This window comes from Puma concolor, chromosome E3, assembly GCF_028749965.1.
Source record: "Puma concolor isolate L17-30 chromosome E3, mPumCon1.1.hap2, whole genome shotgun sequence".
Taxonomy (NCBI): domain Eukaryota; kingdom Metazoa; phylum Chordata; class Mammalia; order Carnivora; family Felidae; genus Puma; species Puma concolor.
The window spans coordinates 11,420,387-11,437,680 of NC_141682.1; the positions used below are offsets into that span (position 1 = coordinate 11,420,387).

At 45.2% G+C, this 17,294-nt stretch overlaps 1 protein-coding gene across 2 annotated transcripts in view; it reads left to right on the forward strand.

The window, feature by feature from the left end:
• Nucleotides 1–8,595: 8,595 nt before the first annotated feature.
• RCC1L (RCC1 like) overlaps nt 8,596–17,294 on the forward strand; it is a 33,927-nt gene continuing 25,228 nt past the window's right edge. For both annotated transcript variants that reach the window (XM_086692614.1, XM_025923321.2), the window contains exons 1-3: nt 8,596–8,975; nt 14,292–14,421; nt 17,156–17,284. In XM_086692614.1, the coding sequence (XP_086548740.1) occupies nt 8,655–8,975; nt 14,292–14,421; nt 17,156–17,284 (580 nt within the window). In that variant the 5' untranslated portion in view covers nt 8,596–8,654. The remainder of the gene's footprint in view (nt 8,976–14,291; nt 14,422–17,155; nt 17,285–17,294) is intronic.

The following is a 17,294-nucleotide window of genomic DNA, read 5'->3' on the forward strand; positions in this document are numbered from 1 at the left end:
CACGAGCAGGGGAGGGGCAGAGAGGGAGAGAGAGAGAATCCCAAGCCAACTCCACATGCCCAGCACAGAGCCTGATGCAGGGCTCGAACTCACTAAACGAGATCATGACCTGAGCCAAAATCAAGAGTCAGACACTCAACTGACTGAGCCACCCAGGCGCCCTTTTATTTTATTTTATTTTAATTTTATTTTATAAAGAGAGAGCATGCACAAGTGGGAGACAGTGGCAGAGGAGAGAGAGAGAGAGAGAGAGAGAGAGAGAGAGAGAGAGAGAGAGATGGCGACAGAGTCTCAAGCAGGCTCCGCCCTCAGCATGGAGCCCAATGTGGGGCTCAATTCCATGACCCTGGGATCATGACCTGAACTGAAATCAAGAGCCTGACACTCAAATGACTCAGCCACCCAGGCGCCCCTGTAAATGCATTTTCCTAATGATTTTCTTGACTGTTTCTTTTCCCTGGCTTACTTCACTGGAAGAATTCAGTATATATAGTGCATACAACATACAATGTATGCTAATTGACTGTGTTGTCAGTAAGGTTTCCAGTCAAGTGTAGGTTATTACTACATAAGTTTTTTGGGGGAGTCTGAAGTTACACTCAGATTTTAGACTGCATGGGGGCTGGGCACCCCAACCCCTCCACTGTTCAAAGATCAACTGTATCGCACAGTGTGGGGAAACAGCAACTTCCTAGCACCGGCGGTGGAAAAAGGGATTGACCACAAAGGACAAGAAGATGCTTTTAGGGGGATGGAACCGTGCTGCACCTCAACTGTCGTGGTGCTCGCACAAGTGACTAGTTTTCAAAATTCATCAGACTGTACAGTTTAAATGAATGCAGTTTATTATACATAAATTTACCCCGATATCGATGACTCAGCCGTTGACATTTCTGTATCATGAAGTTAAGCACATGCAGTCACACTGTTCTTCTCACGTCATCTTACGACTGCTAGCTTCCTACCAGTGCTATTTCTTTTTTTTTTTTTTTTTTACCATTACTATTTTTAATGAGAGTAAATGGTTTAGAAAACAAAACAGGACGGGGTGCCTGGGTGGCTCAGTTGGGTTGAGCATCCTACTCTTGATTTCGGCTCAGGTTACGATCTCATGGTTTTGAGATCGAGCCCCACGTCAGGCAAAGCATGGAGTGTGGAGCTGCTTGGGATTCTCTCTCTCTCTCTTTGTGCCTCCCCTGCTTGTGTGCTCACACACGGGTGCATGCTATCGCTCTCTTCCAAAATAAATAAATAAACTTTAAAAATCAAAAAAAGTAAGACATTCATTTAAAAATTATTTACTAAAAAAAATATTGTTTAATCTTTATCACACTATTTACATAGTATCTTCGTATGTTTCATAAAGTACATAGGAGGACAGTCGTGTGTAAATAATTCATATGTGTTTTTTCATGCTCACAAATTTTACCCATATGGATATATAATCAAAGTAATTTGGAGATGATTGCCCTAAAACTTTGGAAGATTCTGTTCTCAGAAAACTGATAGACGAACTTATCTATAAGCAAAGGGTTGAATTCATTCAAGCAGAGAGTACACACACTTATGTGATATGGGAAGACTCAAGATTGTTAAACGTCATTTGTTCGTGATTTTATCTCAATTAGGTCATGAATTTAATCTAGTTCCAACAAAAGTCCCAGGGGGATCTTTCATGCAATTGACAAGATGATTTTATAATTTTTTTTTCAACGTTTATTTATTTTTTTAAATTTTTTTTTTTTCAACATTTATTTATTTTTGGGACAGAGAGAGACAGAGCATGAACGGGGGAGGGGCAGAGAGAGAGGGAGACACAGAATCAGAAACAGGCTCCAGGCTCTGAGCCATCAGCCCAGAGCCCGACGCGGGGCTCGAACTCACGGACCGCGAGATCGTGACCTGGCTGAAGTCGGACGCTTAACCGACTGCGCCACCCAGGCGCCCCTCAACGTTTATTTATTTTTGGGACAGAGAGAGACAGAGCATGAACGGGGGAGGGGCAGAGAGAGAGGGAGACACAGAATCGGAAACAGGCTCCAGGCTCTGAGCCATCAGCCCAGAGCCCGACGCAGGGCTCGAACTCCCGGACCGCGAGATCGTGACCTGGCTGAAGTCGGACGCTCAACCGACTGCGCCACCCAGGCGCCCCGACAAGATGATTTTAAAATTTATGGCAGTATTATGAGTAGCAAAGGCAATTTTGTAAAAGAACAAAGAGGACTTGATTGAATAAAACTCAAAGCATAGTGTAAAGCTGTAGCCGTGGAACCCTTGTATGTTAGTTCAAGAAAAGATCAGAAGGAACAGACTCCAAAAATTGACCCATGTATATAGAAATGCATCATGTTATAAATGACATTTTGTTTATTTGTTTGTTTAAAGTAGGATTCATGCCTGGGCACCCGGGTGGCTCAGTCGGTTAAGTGTCGGACTTCGGCTCAGGTCATGATCTCATGGTTCATGGGTTCAAGCCCCACATCGGGCTCTGTGCTGCCAGCTCAGAGCCTGGAGCCTGTTTCAGATTCTGTGTCTCCCTCTCTCTCTGCCCCTCCCCCGCTCACACTCTGTCTCTCTCTCTGTAAAATAATTAAACGTTAAAAAAAATTTTTTTAAAGTAGGATTCATGCCCCTGAGATCAAGACCTGAGCTGAGATCAACAGTCAGACATTTAACTGACGGAGTCACCCAGGGGCCCCTATAAATAAATGACATTTTAAATCTTTAAAGTCTGTTAGAGCCAGTTAATTATTTGGGGACAATCATATATCAGATAAAATATTAATAAATATACAATCATACCATTCACAAAAGTTAACTCCATATCTAAATATAAAAAATAGGGGCGCCTGGGTGGCGCAGTCGGTTAAGCGTCCGACTTCAGCCAGGTCACGATCTCGCGGTCCGGGAGTTCGAGCCCCGCGTCGGGCTCTGGGCTGATGGCTCAGAGCCTGGAGCCTGTTTCCGATTCTGTGTCTCCCTCTCTCTCTGCCCCTCCCCCGTTCATGCTCTGTCTCTCTCTGTCCCAAAAATAAATAAAAAAACGTTGAAAAAAAAATTTTTAAAAAATAAAAGTACAGTACTAGATTAGGTGTTTTACAAATATTATACAACATAATTATATTATATTATATAATCGGTAGTCTAAGCAAACAATAAAAAGAAAAGCTCTAGTGGATAAGATTAGTGCTGACTACATGAAAATAAAATTTTGTAGAAAGGACACCACAAATTAAGCAAAAAGACGGGAGAAAATATTGCAACTCAAAACAAAAGGTTTCATGCAGATTATATCAAGTACTCCCAAAAATTAATACGAGACAATTCAACAGAAATGTGCCCAAGGATACGAATGGCCAAACAATTCTTGGTACAGGAAACATGCCAGTAGCCACAAGATATTCGACCTTCCTAGAGATTATAGAAATGGGGGAAAAAAAAAAAATCAATGAGAGCTATGCTTTAGGTATCAGGCTGACAAACATTTTAAAAAGTTTCTATCAGGTGCTGGGTATACAGAAAAAATGAATCAACTCATACTACTGAAGCACAACTTTTGGAGAACAAATTGAAAATAGCTATCAGAAATTTTAAAGTGAGCATTTCCCAGGGGCACCTGAGTGGCTCAGTCAGCAGAACGTGGGACTCTTGATCTCAGGGTCATGAGTTCAAGCCCCACATTGGGTGTGGAACCTACTTAAAAAAAAAAAAAAAAAGAAAAAAGTTAAAATGAGCATTTTCTATGACCTGGCAGTTCTGCCAGAATCTACCCAAGAGACACCCTCACACAGGTGCAAGTGGAAACATGTACCAGAACATTCACTGTAATATTGTAATAGCAAAAAAAAAAAAAAAAAGAAAATAACCCAAATATCCACCAAAAGAATGGTTAACTAAGACTTATTCATACTAATATGCAAGAGTGAAAAAGAATGGGCTAAGTGAAAACAAATTGCTATGAAAGTATCTCCAATAGAGGCTCCTGGGGGGCTCAGTTGGTTAAGTGTCTGACTCTTGATTTTGGTTCAGGTCATGATCTCATAGTTTGTGAGTTTGGGCTTCACGCTGCCTGCTTGGGATTCTCTCTCTTTCTCTCTCCCTCACTCTCTGCCCTTGCCCTGCTCATGCTCTCCCTCTCTCTCAAAATAAAATGAATAAACTAAAAATAAATAAATAAATAATCTCCAACATAGTTTTGAGTGAAAAGACAAGGGTGCAGAATGAGGTACATATTACATCATTTTCTTTAAACACACATGCAAGAACAACTTAAAAATATTTTTTCTATGGCAATGGATACTTGTGGGGCTATGGTTAAAGAAACCCTTACCCTTTAAGGGCATCCGGGGTGGCTCAGTTGGTTAAGCGTCTGACTTTGGCTCAGGTCATGATCTCACAGTTTGTGAGTTCAAGCCCCGCGTTGGGCTCTGTGCTGACAGCTTGGAGCCTGGAGTTTGCTTTGGATTCTGTGTCTCCCTCTCCCTTTCTGCTCCTCCCCTGCTCACTCTCTGTCTCTCAAAAATAAACACGGGGTGGGGGGGGGAAGGAGCCTTTACCTTTATCGCTATAAATCACTTAAGTAATTATTTTACAAAGAGACTTCATCATATATTAATTGCATAATTAAAAGTTAATAACAATAATTAAAGTATATATGGCTTGGTAGGTTCACTCTTTCCCAGACCAGAGAATTTCAGCTATCCCAATGTAACAAAGAAATGAGAACGTCTACAGGAAAACGTCATCATAGGTGGGGGGAAAAACTGAGCTTGGTTAACACTAGTAGATATTTTAATACTCCAGGGGAGCTGATATTTCCCTGTAGGACCATCTTTTTCCCCAGCAACATATGGACAGAAACGCAAGAATTAGCATACAGCCAGTATATAAAACAACCAGGTTTTGATAGTAAAATATAAAGGCCCAGTTGTCACTACAAACCCAGCTCTTCATTGGCAAAACCGGCTTTTAGTCGATTTTATCCCATTTCTTGGTGAACAAGAGACACAAAATTGATGGGCAAGCATTGCCACCTAGTGGCTGTGGCTCACATTGCAGAATTCATCACTGTGCCTCTTGTCCCCCTTAATCTCAAACTAATGCTTGTATCTTTTGGATATACCTTAACAGTCAAATGTTTTATAAACTCAAGAGACCAGCGGCAGCTGGCTGGCTCAGTTGATGGAGTACATGACTCTTGATCTCGGGCCCCATGTTGGGTGTAGAGATTACTTAAAAAAATGGTTTGTTTTTTTTTTTTAAATTTTAAAATTTATTTATTTATTTTTGAGAGGGGTAGGGGGAGAGAATCAATCCCAAGCAGGCTCTGCGCTGTCAGTGTGGAGACCGACATGGGGCTCAAATCCACGGACCATGAGATGAAGACCTGAGTCAAAATCAAGAGTCGGATGCTTAACCGACTGAGCCACCCTGGCACCCCTAAAAAAATAAAATCTTTAAAAAATAAATAAATTTAAGGGACCTACGTAGGGTTATCAATTAAAAAACATTTTTTTAATGCTTATTTATTTTTGAGAGATAGTGAGACAGAGTGTGAGCAGGGGAGGGGGAGAGGGGGGGAGAGAGACAGAGAGACAGACAGACAGACAGACAGACAGACAGACAGAATCCGAAGCAGGCTCCAGGCTCTGAGCTGTCAGCACAGAGCCCAAAGCACCGAGATCATGACCTGAGCTGAAGTCGGAAGCTTAACTGACTGAACCACCCAGGTGCCCCTGGGTTATCAATTTTTAAATTCTGACAAGTAAGGATGTTTTAAAAGCATAAGCTATCATCATGGCCAGTAAAAGAACAGATACTTGAGGCCATGAACTCAGATAAAAGGATGGTCCTGTTTGTGCAAGAACAGTTGAAAACCGGATATACATTTCATGAATAAGCATTCTATAACTATATTAATAATTGAGATGGTTAATTATGCTATTAAATACATCAACTTGACTGGGCTATGGGATGCCCAGACGGATGGTTAAACATTATTTCTGAGTGTGTCTGTGAAGGTGTTTCTGGAAGACATTATTAGCATTTGAATTGGCAGACCAGATAACGATTGCCTTCTCCAACGTGTGGGCCACACCCAGCCCACTGAGGGTCCAACCCACTGAGGGCAGGAATGGAGCAAAAAAGGCAGAGGAAGGTTGAATTCTCTCTCTGCCTGGCTGTTTGAGCTGGAGCGTCAGTCTCCTGACCTTGCCCTGGGACTTACACCACTGTGCCTGGTTCTCAGACCTTTGTACCCAGACTGGGAACTATACCTTTGGCTCTCCTGAGTGTCCAGCTTGCAGGTGGCTCATGGGACTCCCGTTTCTACTAGTTCTGTTTCTCTGCAGAACCCTCACCAATGTGATAACATTTACATAATTCTTCTTCATCAATATATGTCTCAGATTGATAAATAAAAGCAGAGCTGGAGACAAGATCTTGTACACAGATACTTAATCTGGGAGGTACCAGGAGTGAAAGGGCAGGGAAAGTTAATGTATCATACTGTCCTTTTTTTTTCTTAAATGTTTATTTATTTTTGAGAGAGAGCAAGAGAGAGAGAGAGAGGCAGAGACAGAGAGTGAGCAGGGAAGGGGCAGAGAGAGGGAGACACAGAATCTGAAGCAGGCTCCAGGCTCTGAGCTGTCAGCACAGGGCCCAATGTGGAGCTCGAACCCACAAGCTGTAAGATCATGACCTGAGCCGAAGTCAGATGATTAATCGACTGAGCCACCCAGGCGCCCCAATACTGTCCTTCTTACATACAGGCAAACTGCCTTTGAGCGTCTTTACCATTGGAATTGAAAAACCCATCCACCAGATCAGTATCCCATAGTTAAGTTCCAGAAGCTGTGTTGATCTGGCCCAGTAAAATGCTACCCTTGGCACAGCAGTGATGATTGGGCTATATGCCCTTGGCTAAGTTTATGTAGTTTATTACCATTGCCTGCCATGCTCCATCTGGTTTTTGCAGAAGCCAAACAAGTGAACTGAATGGGGTTAAGACGGGGAACCACCACCCCTGAATCCTCATCTTTGAAGATGGCACTCAGGTCTACAATGCCACCCGGGCTTGCAGTATGGCTTCTGATTTAATGCTGGCTGAGTCAAGACAGGAGGAGGGAACCAATACAAGTTGCTGAGTATGTCTGTCCCAGTTGTGTGCTCAGAACCAAGGAAATTTCCACAGGGTGGGTCCATGCACACCCTGACCCACTGAGAGACATGCCTCTGCCTGGCCCCATAAGCTCCCACTGTAACTGGGGTCCTTTCTAGCGTTTCAGGTTCTCTGGGATCACTGCACACATTTCTCCAGTGTATAACTCTGGTAAATAACCACAAATGCCTTTGGGGAATGATTAGAGTATTGCCTCTACTTGTGCTGGCTCTATGGGTCCTTCCTCTAGTGGATTCTACCTCCCTTACAATTGCTGGACTCTGGTCTGAGAACTGGGTCAGATTTTTTCTGGTTCCTCAAGTCAAGGCAGCACTGTAGCTGTCGGCCCTTATACCTCATCCTTTGGAATATCGTGGTCAGACAGCCAACGGCATAGATCGCTGGTGTCATGGCCACTGCGGTTGCCACCCTGTCCTCGCTTCATCTACCAAGTCTACCTACCTTACCTGTGACGACGAACTCCAGCTACCTGACTCTGCTGTTCTGGAACGCTACCATCCTCTGGGGTCCCCAGTTTCGGGACAGTCTGTCCTCAGCATTAGGGACTAGTATTTGGGAACATCTATCATGGATCATAACGGGCTGTAAGAGGTCAAGTCTAGATACCTCATTCACTTAAAAAAATTCATTTCACGTTTTGATTTTTTTCTTTTTAAACCTTCCTATAGAGGTGTGATCCAGAGAAAAGGACACAACTTGCTAAAGATACCTATCAATTCAGTAGCAGAGCCAGGACTAGACCCAGGTCCCCAGGTTCCTTCACGGAACTTCTGAGGAGGTGCCGGATCCTAGCAGGAGTCTGCCAGACATCTGCAGGGAAGAGGGCGGCGGGAAGAACATTCGAGGCACTCTGTGCAAACCAGGGAGGCCTGAAGCGGCCCTGGGATTCGGAAATTACAAGTAAAGCTACCAGACTCCAGTGGCGTGCGGGGCTGTGGGGCGAGTTGAGCTGGGGAAGAGGAAGCACTCTGGAAGGCTGCAGGGTCAGGGTCAGCGCCCGCGCCCGTAAAAGCTGCACTCTAGCGCGCTCTGGCTGGAGCACGACTGGTTGTCCTGGAAGCGGACGGGAAGGCTGCGACAAGGCAGGAAAACAGGGACAAGGGGAGACCACCACAAGGGAGTCGCGCAGAGCGGGCCACCCCTAAGTTTTACCTCTGCTAATCGACAAGCAACAAAGGCCTTCCGCTCCTGCCGGAGCTCAATAACGAGGTGTTCCGCCAGCTGCGCAGCTCGGAGACCCGCCGCGCTCAGGAGCGCAGATCAGTGACCGAACTCCCAGCCCGGCACTCCGCCCACTTAGGCCCGCCGCTCCCCGGTTCCGCCCCGCCCCCCGCCTCGTTCAGCCAATGGCAGCCCTCGGCGCCTTTGCCTTCAGCCAGTAGTCGACGTGGCCTCGGACTCTGACGTCACGGAGTGGGGCCAAGGGTCACGCAAGATGGCGGCGCCCAGGAGGAGCTGAGGCGTGGAGCTGAGGATGGGGCTGGCGGCGCTGGCCGCCAGGGCTCGGCTGGGGTGGCGGCTGAGCGGGTCGGGACCGGAGCTGAGGCCGGGGCGAAGGCATTGGACGGCGGCCGGGCGCTCGCGGAGCCCGCGCGAGGCAGACACGCCCGTGTTCCAATATGTGGGCGAGCGCGCGGCCCGTGCCGACCGCATCTTCGTGTGGGGCTTCAGCTTCTCGGGGGCGCTGGGCGTGCCCACCTTCGTGCTGCCCGGCGCCGGGCCCGAGCCTCGCGCCGGCTCGCGGCCGCGACGCAGGATCCAACCTGTGCCCTACCGCCTGGAGCTGGACCAGAAGGTGCGGGCCGCGCCTCCCTCTCTCGGTCGCGCCCTCCGGCCTCCGCCGCTGCTCCCCGAGGCCCTCTGCGAGAAGTTGGGAAGCCGGGTGGTCCGACGTCAGGGAGGAGGACCCTCGAGCGGGCTGCAGGCCCGGCCGGGGAAGGCGTTAGGGCGCTGCTCGCATTTATCGATTGGCCGAAACGTGCCCGTTTTGTGCCCGACTGGCGTCCTTCGCAAGTCACCCCCGGAGTCTGGGTTGTGATCAGTTACAGTTTAATTTCGTTGTGGCTACAGAATATACCTTCTTTACTTTCAGCCCTCTTAAATGTATCGAGACTTTGTTTCGTAGCCTAGCGTACCGTCTACCCTAGAGAATGTTCCACGTGTGCCTGAAAAGGGATGTGTGTTCGGCTGTTGGCGGAGTTGATGTCAGGTCAAGTTAGTCGGTAACTTCTCGGCTAAAATATTATTTGCTCAGGCAGCTGCAGTGTTCGTCGTTAGCCGCTGATTGTTTTCAACAAATATCCCTGGGGTAAAGGCTGTTCGCACCGAGTGATATCTGGGTCAGGTCAAATCAATGGAGCCTTGTGAATGGAGTCTTCCGGGGATCCACCAGACAGATGGATGGGAATGCTCCGGGAGTGGAGCTTTGAAGTTGCTTCAGTCCCTTTCTGACCCCTCCAGTGGCTGCAAGACCGCTGGCTTGCGCTGTAATTGTGAGCTGTTGGTTTTCAGAGCCACTGCAGAGCTGAGCAGAGGTGGATGGGAATAGGTCAAGTTAAAATGCTGCAGAGCTTGCGGTTTCTTACTGAAACGCAGCTGCTTTTCTTGAGTAAACATTCCCTAGATTGCTTAAAGTCTTTGGGTAATTTTCAGAGTTCTGAAAAAATTGGTTCTGACGCTTGCCAGTTCTTTGTTGCCCTTCCATTTTCACTGATGTCACTCAGTCCATGTCTTTTAATGTAATTACCGAGGTGGTTGGATCACATGTGCCATTTTGCTATGTCTTGTTTCTCTGTTCGTCCTTTGCTCCCTTCTTTTGTGTTAAATAGGTATTTTTTGTGTGTATTTCTTTTGTGTTAATAGGTATTTTGTGTTAAATAGGTATTTTTCTAGTGTACCTTTTAAATCCCTTTGTTGGGTGTTTTGCTGTACATTTGAGGAGGTCTTTCTTGAGGTTATAATATCTGTCTTAACTTATCATAGTCTACTTTAGGTTAATAGTGACTTAATTCTGAAAAAACTAGAGCAACTTCGTTCGAGCAAAGCTCCATTTCTTCCTCTCCCCTTTATGTGGTTATTGTGATACACATTACATCTTCATACATTTTAAGCCCAGTAATACAATTTTACCATTATTATTTTATGCAATTGTCTTTTAAATCATTTAAGGGACAAAAAGAGAAGAGATTTATTCATGCAGTGCTTTATAGTTACCCTTATAATTCCGCTAACGGGTGCTCTGTCATTTCATTTCAGCCTGAAGGCCCCCCTTCAGGACTTGTTAAGGCAGGTTTACTGAATTCGCTCAGTCTTTGTTTGGGCCTTTCCTGCTATCAGAATTCATTCTTGGTGGACAGTTTTTATCTTTTCAGCACTTTGAATATGTCATTCTGGTTTCTGGTCTCCCTTGTTTCTGATAAGAACTTAGCTGTTAAACTTATTGTTACCTTGTCCTTGCTGAGTCCATTTTCTTTTGATGCCTTCAGGATTTTTCTCTTTGCCTGTCAACAGTTTAACTGTGATTTATTGAGTAGCTTTGATCTGCAGATTTATGTTTTCACAAAATTTGTAAGTTTTCTGCCATTTTTTAAAGGTTTTTTTTTTTTTTTTTTTTTTTTTTTTTTTTTTTTTTTTTCCCTCCTCCTCCCCTTTCTCTCTTGCCCTCCTGGGACTCTAATTACATAGATGTTGGTACACTTGATGTTGTGTCCTAGGTCACAGGTCTCTGAGTCACTGTTCTTTTTTCTTCTTTTTACGCCCTGTTCTTCGGAATGAATAATTTCACTTGATATTTCTTCAAGTGAACTGCTTCGTTCTTCTGCCATCTCACATCAGCTGCTGAGCCTGTTAGAGAATTCTTTCTCTTTGTTACTGTACTTTACAACCCTAGAAATTCCGTTTAACTTTTTAAAGTAGGCTCCGTATCCACCGTGGGGCTTGAACTCATGACACTGGGATCAAGAGTCAGATGCTGTATCCATTGAGTCAGCCAGGTGTCCCTCCCCCCCCTCCCCCATTTAACTTGTTAATGTTTTTATTTTTACATTCAGATTCCATAGCTGTGAAGTCATTGTCATCATGTTTTCCTTTCGTTCTTTAAACACGGTTTTAAAATATTCTTTGAACAATGGTTTATTGAAGTCTTTGATAAATCCAGCATGTGTCCCCTTAGTGTTGGTTTCTGTCAGCTGCTTTTGTCCCTTCTGAATAGTTACATTTTGTTTCTTTGCAATTCTTTTACTTTTTGGTTAAAACCTGGACTTCTGGGTGATACTTTATAATGACTTTGGATTCTGATATTTTTCCCTTGAGGTTTTTTTTGTTTGTTTGTTTTTTGGTTTTTTAAGTAACTTGTATGTACTTCATCTGTAGAATCCATCTCCCCTGCGGTGCATGGCCACTGATGTCTTTGTTCAGGTTTTTGATTTGTCTCCCTCCCCCTCCTTTTTTTAGCCTGGCTTCTTGAGCGTCACCCCCATCCGTGTACTTTTGCGGTCAGCCGATGACTTGGGCAGAGGTTGTGCTCAAACGCTTTGGGCTTCTAAGGTTTCTACCTTCTACCTTTGATCCTGAGTATAGGTTTGGAGACCACGTTCAGCGATCAGGCTGTTCTCATGTCTGCCTCAGCTTTACGTGGCCCTGGGTGCTCAGGTCTCCCATGTCCCCTCGTGGAGAGCCTTCTGTGACAGCTTCATTTCTAGGATCGTTCCATTACCCTTCTGGCTGGTCTTCCTCTCCCCTTGCCCCGGTCAGGATCGCAACCACAGACTGGCTGAGTTGTGGGTTTGTTTTCCTCACTACCAGGCATGAGTTTTCACCTTACATCCTAAAGTAAGTCTTTCCTTCCTGGCCACAAAGGTGATCAACCCTGGCCTTTTCAAACTTGTGCACTGAGCTGGAGTAGATGGTACAGCCCAAGACGGGAAATCTGCAGACTCCTCTTGTTACCTGAAGTTCTAGCAGTCTTTCACAAATAAACATTTCCTCCTCTTTTTTTAATGTTTATTTATTTATTTTCAGGAGGAGAGAGCGCAGGGGAGGGGCAGAGAGAGAGGGAAGGAGAGAATGCCAAGCAGGCTCTACACTGTCAACCTGACAAGGGGCTCGAACTCACAAACCGTAAGATCATGACCTGAGCTGAAATCAAGAGTTAGTTGGATGCTTAACCAGCTGAGCTACCCCAGCGCTTCACAAGTAAACATTTCTCAGTCTATTTGCCTTTGATTTCTCCATCCCTGAAATGGTTGAGGTTTTTTTGTTTGTTTGTTTGTTTTTGGTTGTTGTTGTTTCACAATTTTGTCCAATTCTGTACTTTTCTGGGGGGGAGAGATTTGCTAACCTCTTCATACCGCCATAGTTGGAAGTCCCCCGATGGCACGTTACCACAAAAATTATGTAATGCTGACTGTGTGTAGGTATCATTCAAAGTCCTTTCGCCTGTTAGTAGATTTAATATTAAAGTAGGTACTTAGGAGATATTTGTTGACTGTTGAATAAACAGATGATCACAAGCAAAGAGAATAGTTGTAGTGTGCCGGGTATCACCTTAGGATTTATTCCTTTTCTGTGCCTCCTGCTTCCTCACTGGGTCATTTCTGTGGAGTTGGAGCCATTCCAGAAGTGTAGGGGCTCCAGAAGGCCAGAGAACTGAGGTTTTTTGAACATGGCTGCATGTGTGTAAGTTCCATACGAAAATTGTGGGAGAAAATATCACAAGGCAACAGGAGGGGAAAATCACATGTGGGTGACAACAAAACAAGGCAAAAGCAAACCACATTTAAAAGAAATATTTTGGGGGCGCCTGGCTGGCTCAGTCGGAGGAGCACACGACTCTTGATCACAGGGTTGTGAGTTTGAGCCCTCTGTTGGGTATAGAGATGACTTTAAAAAAAAAAATGTTGGGGTGCCTGGGTGGCTCAGTCAGTTGAGCATCCGACTTCGGCTCAGGTCACGATCTCGGGATCCGTGAGTTCGAGCCCCGCATCGGGCTCTGTGCTGACAGCTCGGAGCCTGGAGCCTGTTTCAGATTCTGTGTCTCCCTCTCTCTCTGCCCCTCCCCTGCTCATGCTCTGTCTCTCTCTGTCTCAAAAATAAATTAAAACATTAAAAAAAAAAATCTTAAAAAAAATAATAAATAAATTCACCGTAGCTGTGATACGAATTCTTCTTCAGGCACTGGTTTGAGAATGTCACAGTGCCACATAAGGGTTAAGAGCATGCTCTCTGGAAGCAATAGCCTGTAGTTAATCTCTAGGAACCTCAGTTTTCCCATCTGCAGAGTACTGTTATTACTACAACAATAATAATTACCAGGATATTGTAGAGCTCTAGGTGAAGTCACATACTATTTATCATAAGGCTTCAGCTTTATTAACTCATTTAGTCCTCACAACAACCCAGTACGAGAGACACTATTACTATTTCTGTTTTACAGAGAGGTGATCTGTCTCAGGTCACAGAGCTGGTAAGGGGTAGACCTGAGATTCAAACAAAGGCAGTTTTCACTTTACTACCATGTAAGACCGTGTCGTGGTGAATGGGGTTGATGATAATAACTCGTTCTCTGGTGTTTATGAAGATTAAGTGAGATACTACATATCAACACAATAAATGTTCGGCAAATGTTAGTCGCTATACTTGGGGTACCTGGCTGGCTCAGTTGGTAGAACATGGGACCCTTGATTTCAGGGATTGTAGTTCGAGCCCCATGTTGGGTGTAGAGATTAATTAAAAAGGAAACCTTGGGGCGCCTGGGTGGCGCAGTCGGTTAAGCGTCCGACTTCAGCCAGGTCGCGATCTCGCGGTCCGTGAGTTCGAGCCCCGCGTCGGGCTCTGGGCTGATGGCTCAGAGCCTGGAGCCTGTTTCCGATTCTGTGTCTCCCTCTCTCTCTGCCCCTCGCCCGTTCATGCTCTGTCTCTCTCTGTCCCAAAAATAAATAAACGTTGAAAAAAAAAAAAAAAAAAAAAAAAAAAAAAAAAAAAAAAAAAAAAGGAAACCTTAAAAATGTTAACTCGCTACGTTAATAGCACGTGTTCTTTGGGTAAAGAACCTTCATTTATGCTGAGAAAACTCGATTATCACAAATCAGTGTTTCATGGAACTCTTTTTCAGATTTCATCTGCTGCCTGTGGCTACGGATTCACATTGCTGTCCTCTAAAACCAAGGATGTTACGAAAGTCTGGGGCATGGGACTCAACAAAGATTCCCAGCTTGGATTTCACAGGAGCCGCAAGGATGCTAGTGAGTGTTCTCACCTTGGCTTCCCTGTGCCGTGATTGGTCTGAGAGAGCTCCCTTTTGTTTTCCAGAACATGATTACATAAGCCAGACTGGGACAACAGAAAAGATAGCGTCTTAAACGGATGTTATTTGAGACCATCTGGACTAGATTATCAGCCTCATTGGGAAGAACACTGAACCTTTAGGCTAAAGAGCATTTGCTGATAAGCAAGGATGTTCCTCTTTTTGAGTCTAGTTTATAGCTTATCCTTTATCGTGGATACGTACGTACAGGAAAAAACAGTATATATGGGGTTTGGTCCTATCTGAGGTTTCAGGCATCCACTGGGGGTCTTGGAATGTATCCCACACGGTTAAGGGGGGGCCGGCTGTACCTTTACCGCCTGGATAAACCTTTTTGTTGTTTCCTTGTTCTCTTAGTCATGTGCCTTTTTTTTGCACAATTTGGATCACTGTATGTTTTCTGCCTTTTCCCACTTAGTTTTATATCGAGAGTCTTTTATAAGTCAGTCCTGAAGTCTCGGCTGTGAGATGCCACATTCCATTTGCTGTGCCCTTTACTGGGAGCACCTAGAGGCACGCACAGACATGGGCCGAGTCCTGTAAAGCACGCCATGTCCTGTGGCCAGCTTCAGTTTCCAACTCAATCCTGATTTGTTTTGAAGCAAATCCCAACATTGTTAATTTCATTAGTAAACATTTCAGTATGTATCTAAAAAATAAATAAATAAAAGACCCTTAAAAAACGTCAAGTGCATAAAAATAACGAACAACACAATCCCTTCATATTATCAAATATCCAGTCAGTGTTCAAGCGGTCAGTTGTTTCATCAATGTCGGTAGATTTTTATTTCAGTTTTTAAACATTTGTTTGAATCAGTATCCAGATAAGGTCCCGGCATTGCAATCAGTTGATAAGACCAATGTACGCATGTATGTACGGATTTATTTATTTCAGTAGACTCCACACCAGCGTGGGGCTGGAACTCAGGGGACACCAAGAGTCACAGGCTGTCCCGACTCAGCCAGCCAGGCGCCCCCCGTTGATAAGACTTCTTTTAAGTCTATTTTAATCTTTTTTTCCTTGAAGCTTATTGGCCGAAGAAATGACTTTGGCAACGAAGTCATCCAGCTTTATTTGTGAAACAAAGAAACGAGGGGCGCCTGGCTGGCTCAGTCGGTTGAGCAGAGACTATGTAAAAATAAAATCTTTAAAAAATAAAAACAAAAAGAAGAGAAATCACATTGGTTACCCTATAGAATTCTCCAGTCTGGAGTTTGCTGAATGTATCCCTGTGGTGCCATTTAACACGATCCTCTGTCCTCTGTATTTCCTGTCAATTGATGGCTGCATTTAGAGCCGAACCCACCCACTGACCCTCCAACCCTTCCCTCTATCCTTCCTTCCTTCCCTCCCTCCCCTCTTTTTTAGAGCCAGATTCCTTTTAAATGTTAGGTAATTACTGCTTCCCAGGCCCTTCGGGCTCTATGCAGATAGTAATGGGGTATGTGAGTCACTCTTTAGTATTTGGAAGCACCACATATTTTCAGCTAATAAGGCTGCGTCTGCTGACAGCATTGCCCAGTTTCTTTGATTTTGCCTCGAATGACATCATCTCATAGTGATAAAGCAGTTACTCCATGCTGATCGAAAGGTCTCTCTGAATATTCTATCAGTCACTGATGAATACAAATGAGCAAGTGTGCTCTTGTGACCGTAACAGTGCCGTTTTTTTGGTAGAGTCTTTTTAAACACGGGGTCCATAGGAGAAACCACGGGAGTTGTTAGTGACAAGTTGAGAACTGGTACTCGCAGACCTTAACCTCAGTCAACATTACAGATGTTAAAGTGAAAAGCTCTTTGTTTAAAACCTGTAAGGGGAATTCCCCACGTAGGCCATTCTGGCTTCTCCTGCAGGATTGTAAAGAACATTAGGGTTCTTCTGTAGAGTGACTTCTAAAAAACGTTCTCCCTTACTTGCTTATTTAAAATTCACATTTTCCTAAAAAAAAAGATGATAAATAATAAAATTAGATGAGAAATTCCTAATTAATTAACTAAAGCTCTACACCCAACATGGGGCTCGAACTCACAATCCCTGAGATCAAGTCGCACGCACTACCGATTGAACCCGCCAGCTGCCCCTAAAAAAAATTTTTTTTTGACTAGAGAGCGTATTCGTGTACCTTTAGAATCCCAACAGTGGGTAGAATGTATGGTGAAAAGGCTGCTCTCTGCCTCTGCCCTCCTAGCCACGCGGGTTTTCCCCGGGAAGACAACCTGCCCACAGCTTCCAGCGTCTCCTTCTAGAGGGATTTAGCGTATAGGCACGCGGATGCCTCTACGCGCTCCTTCCGCCTCCTCCTAGCGTAAGCAGCTTTAACGTAAGCGGTATCGTCCAGTATATGCTGCTGTTTTCCTTCCTGAGAACTGGTAGTGGGTATGACAGGAGCAAAATGCTTTCCTTTCTTGGCGCGCAAACGGTGCTCGCTGACGCGGGAAGGCTGATTAGACTCTGATTTTCAGCCGCCCGATGCGTCCTGGAGGGTGTCGTGGGTCCAGAAATGGGGACTGGGCCTCTGGGCTTCGCTCTGCCCCTCGCCTGCGTGCCTTGAGTAGCCGCTCTGATCTCTGGCCGCGGGGCAGTGTGGTGTGGGGGGTGATCTCTAACGTCCAAAGCGCTGTGCCTCTCCGCCAGTGTGACGTGCTGTGACGCTGGCCGTCCTCGTTTCAGCCAGGGGATACGAGTATGTGCTGGAGCCCTCGCCTGTGCCGCTGCCTCTGGACAGACCCCAGGACACGCAGGTGCTGCAGGTCTCGTGCGGCAGAGCCCATTCCCTCATCCTCACCGACCGCGAAGGAGGTGAACGGGC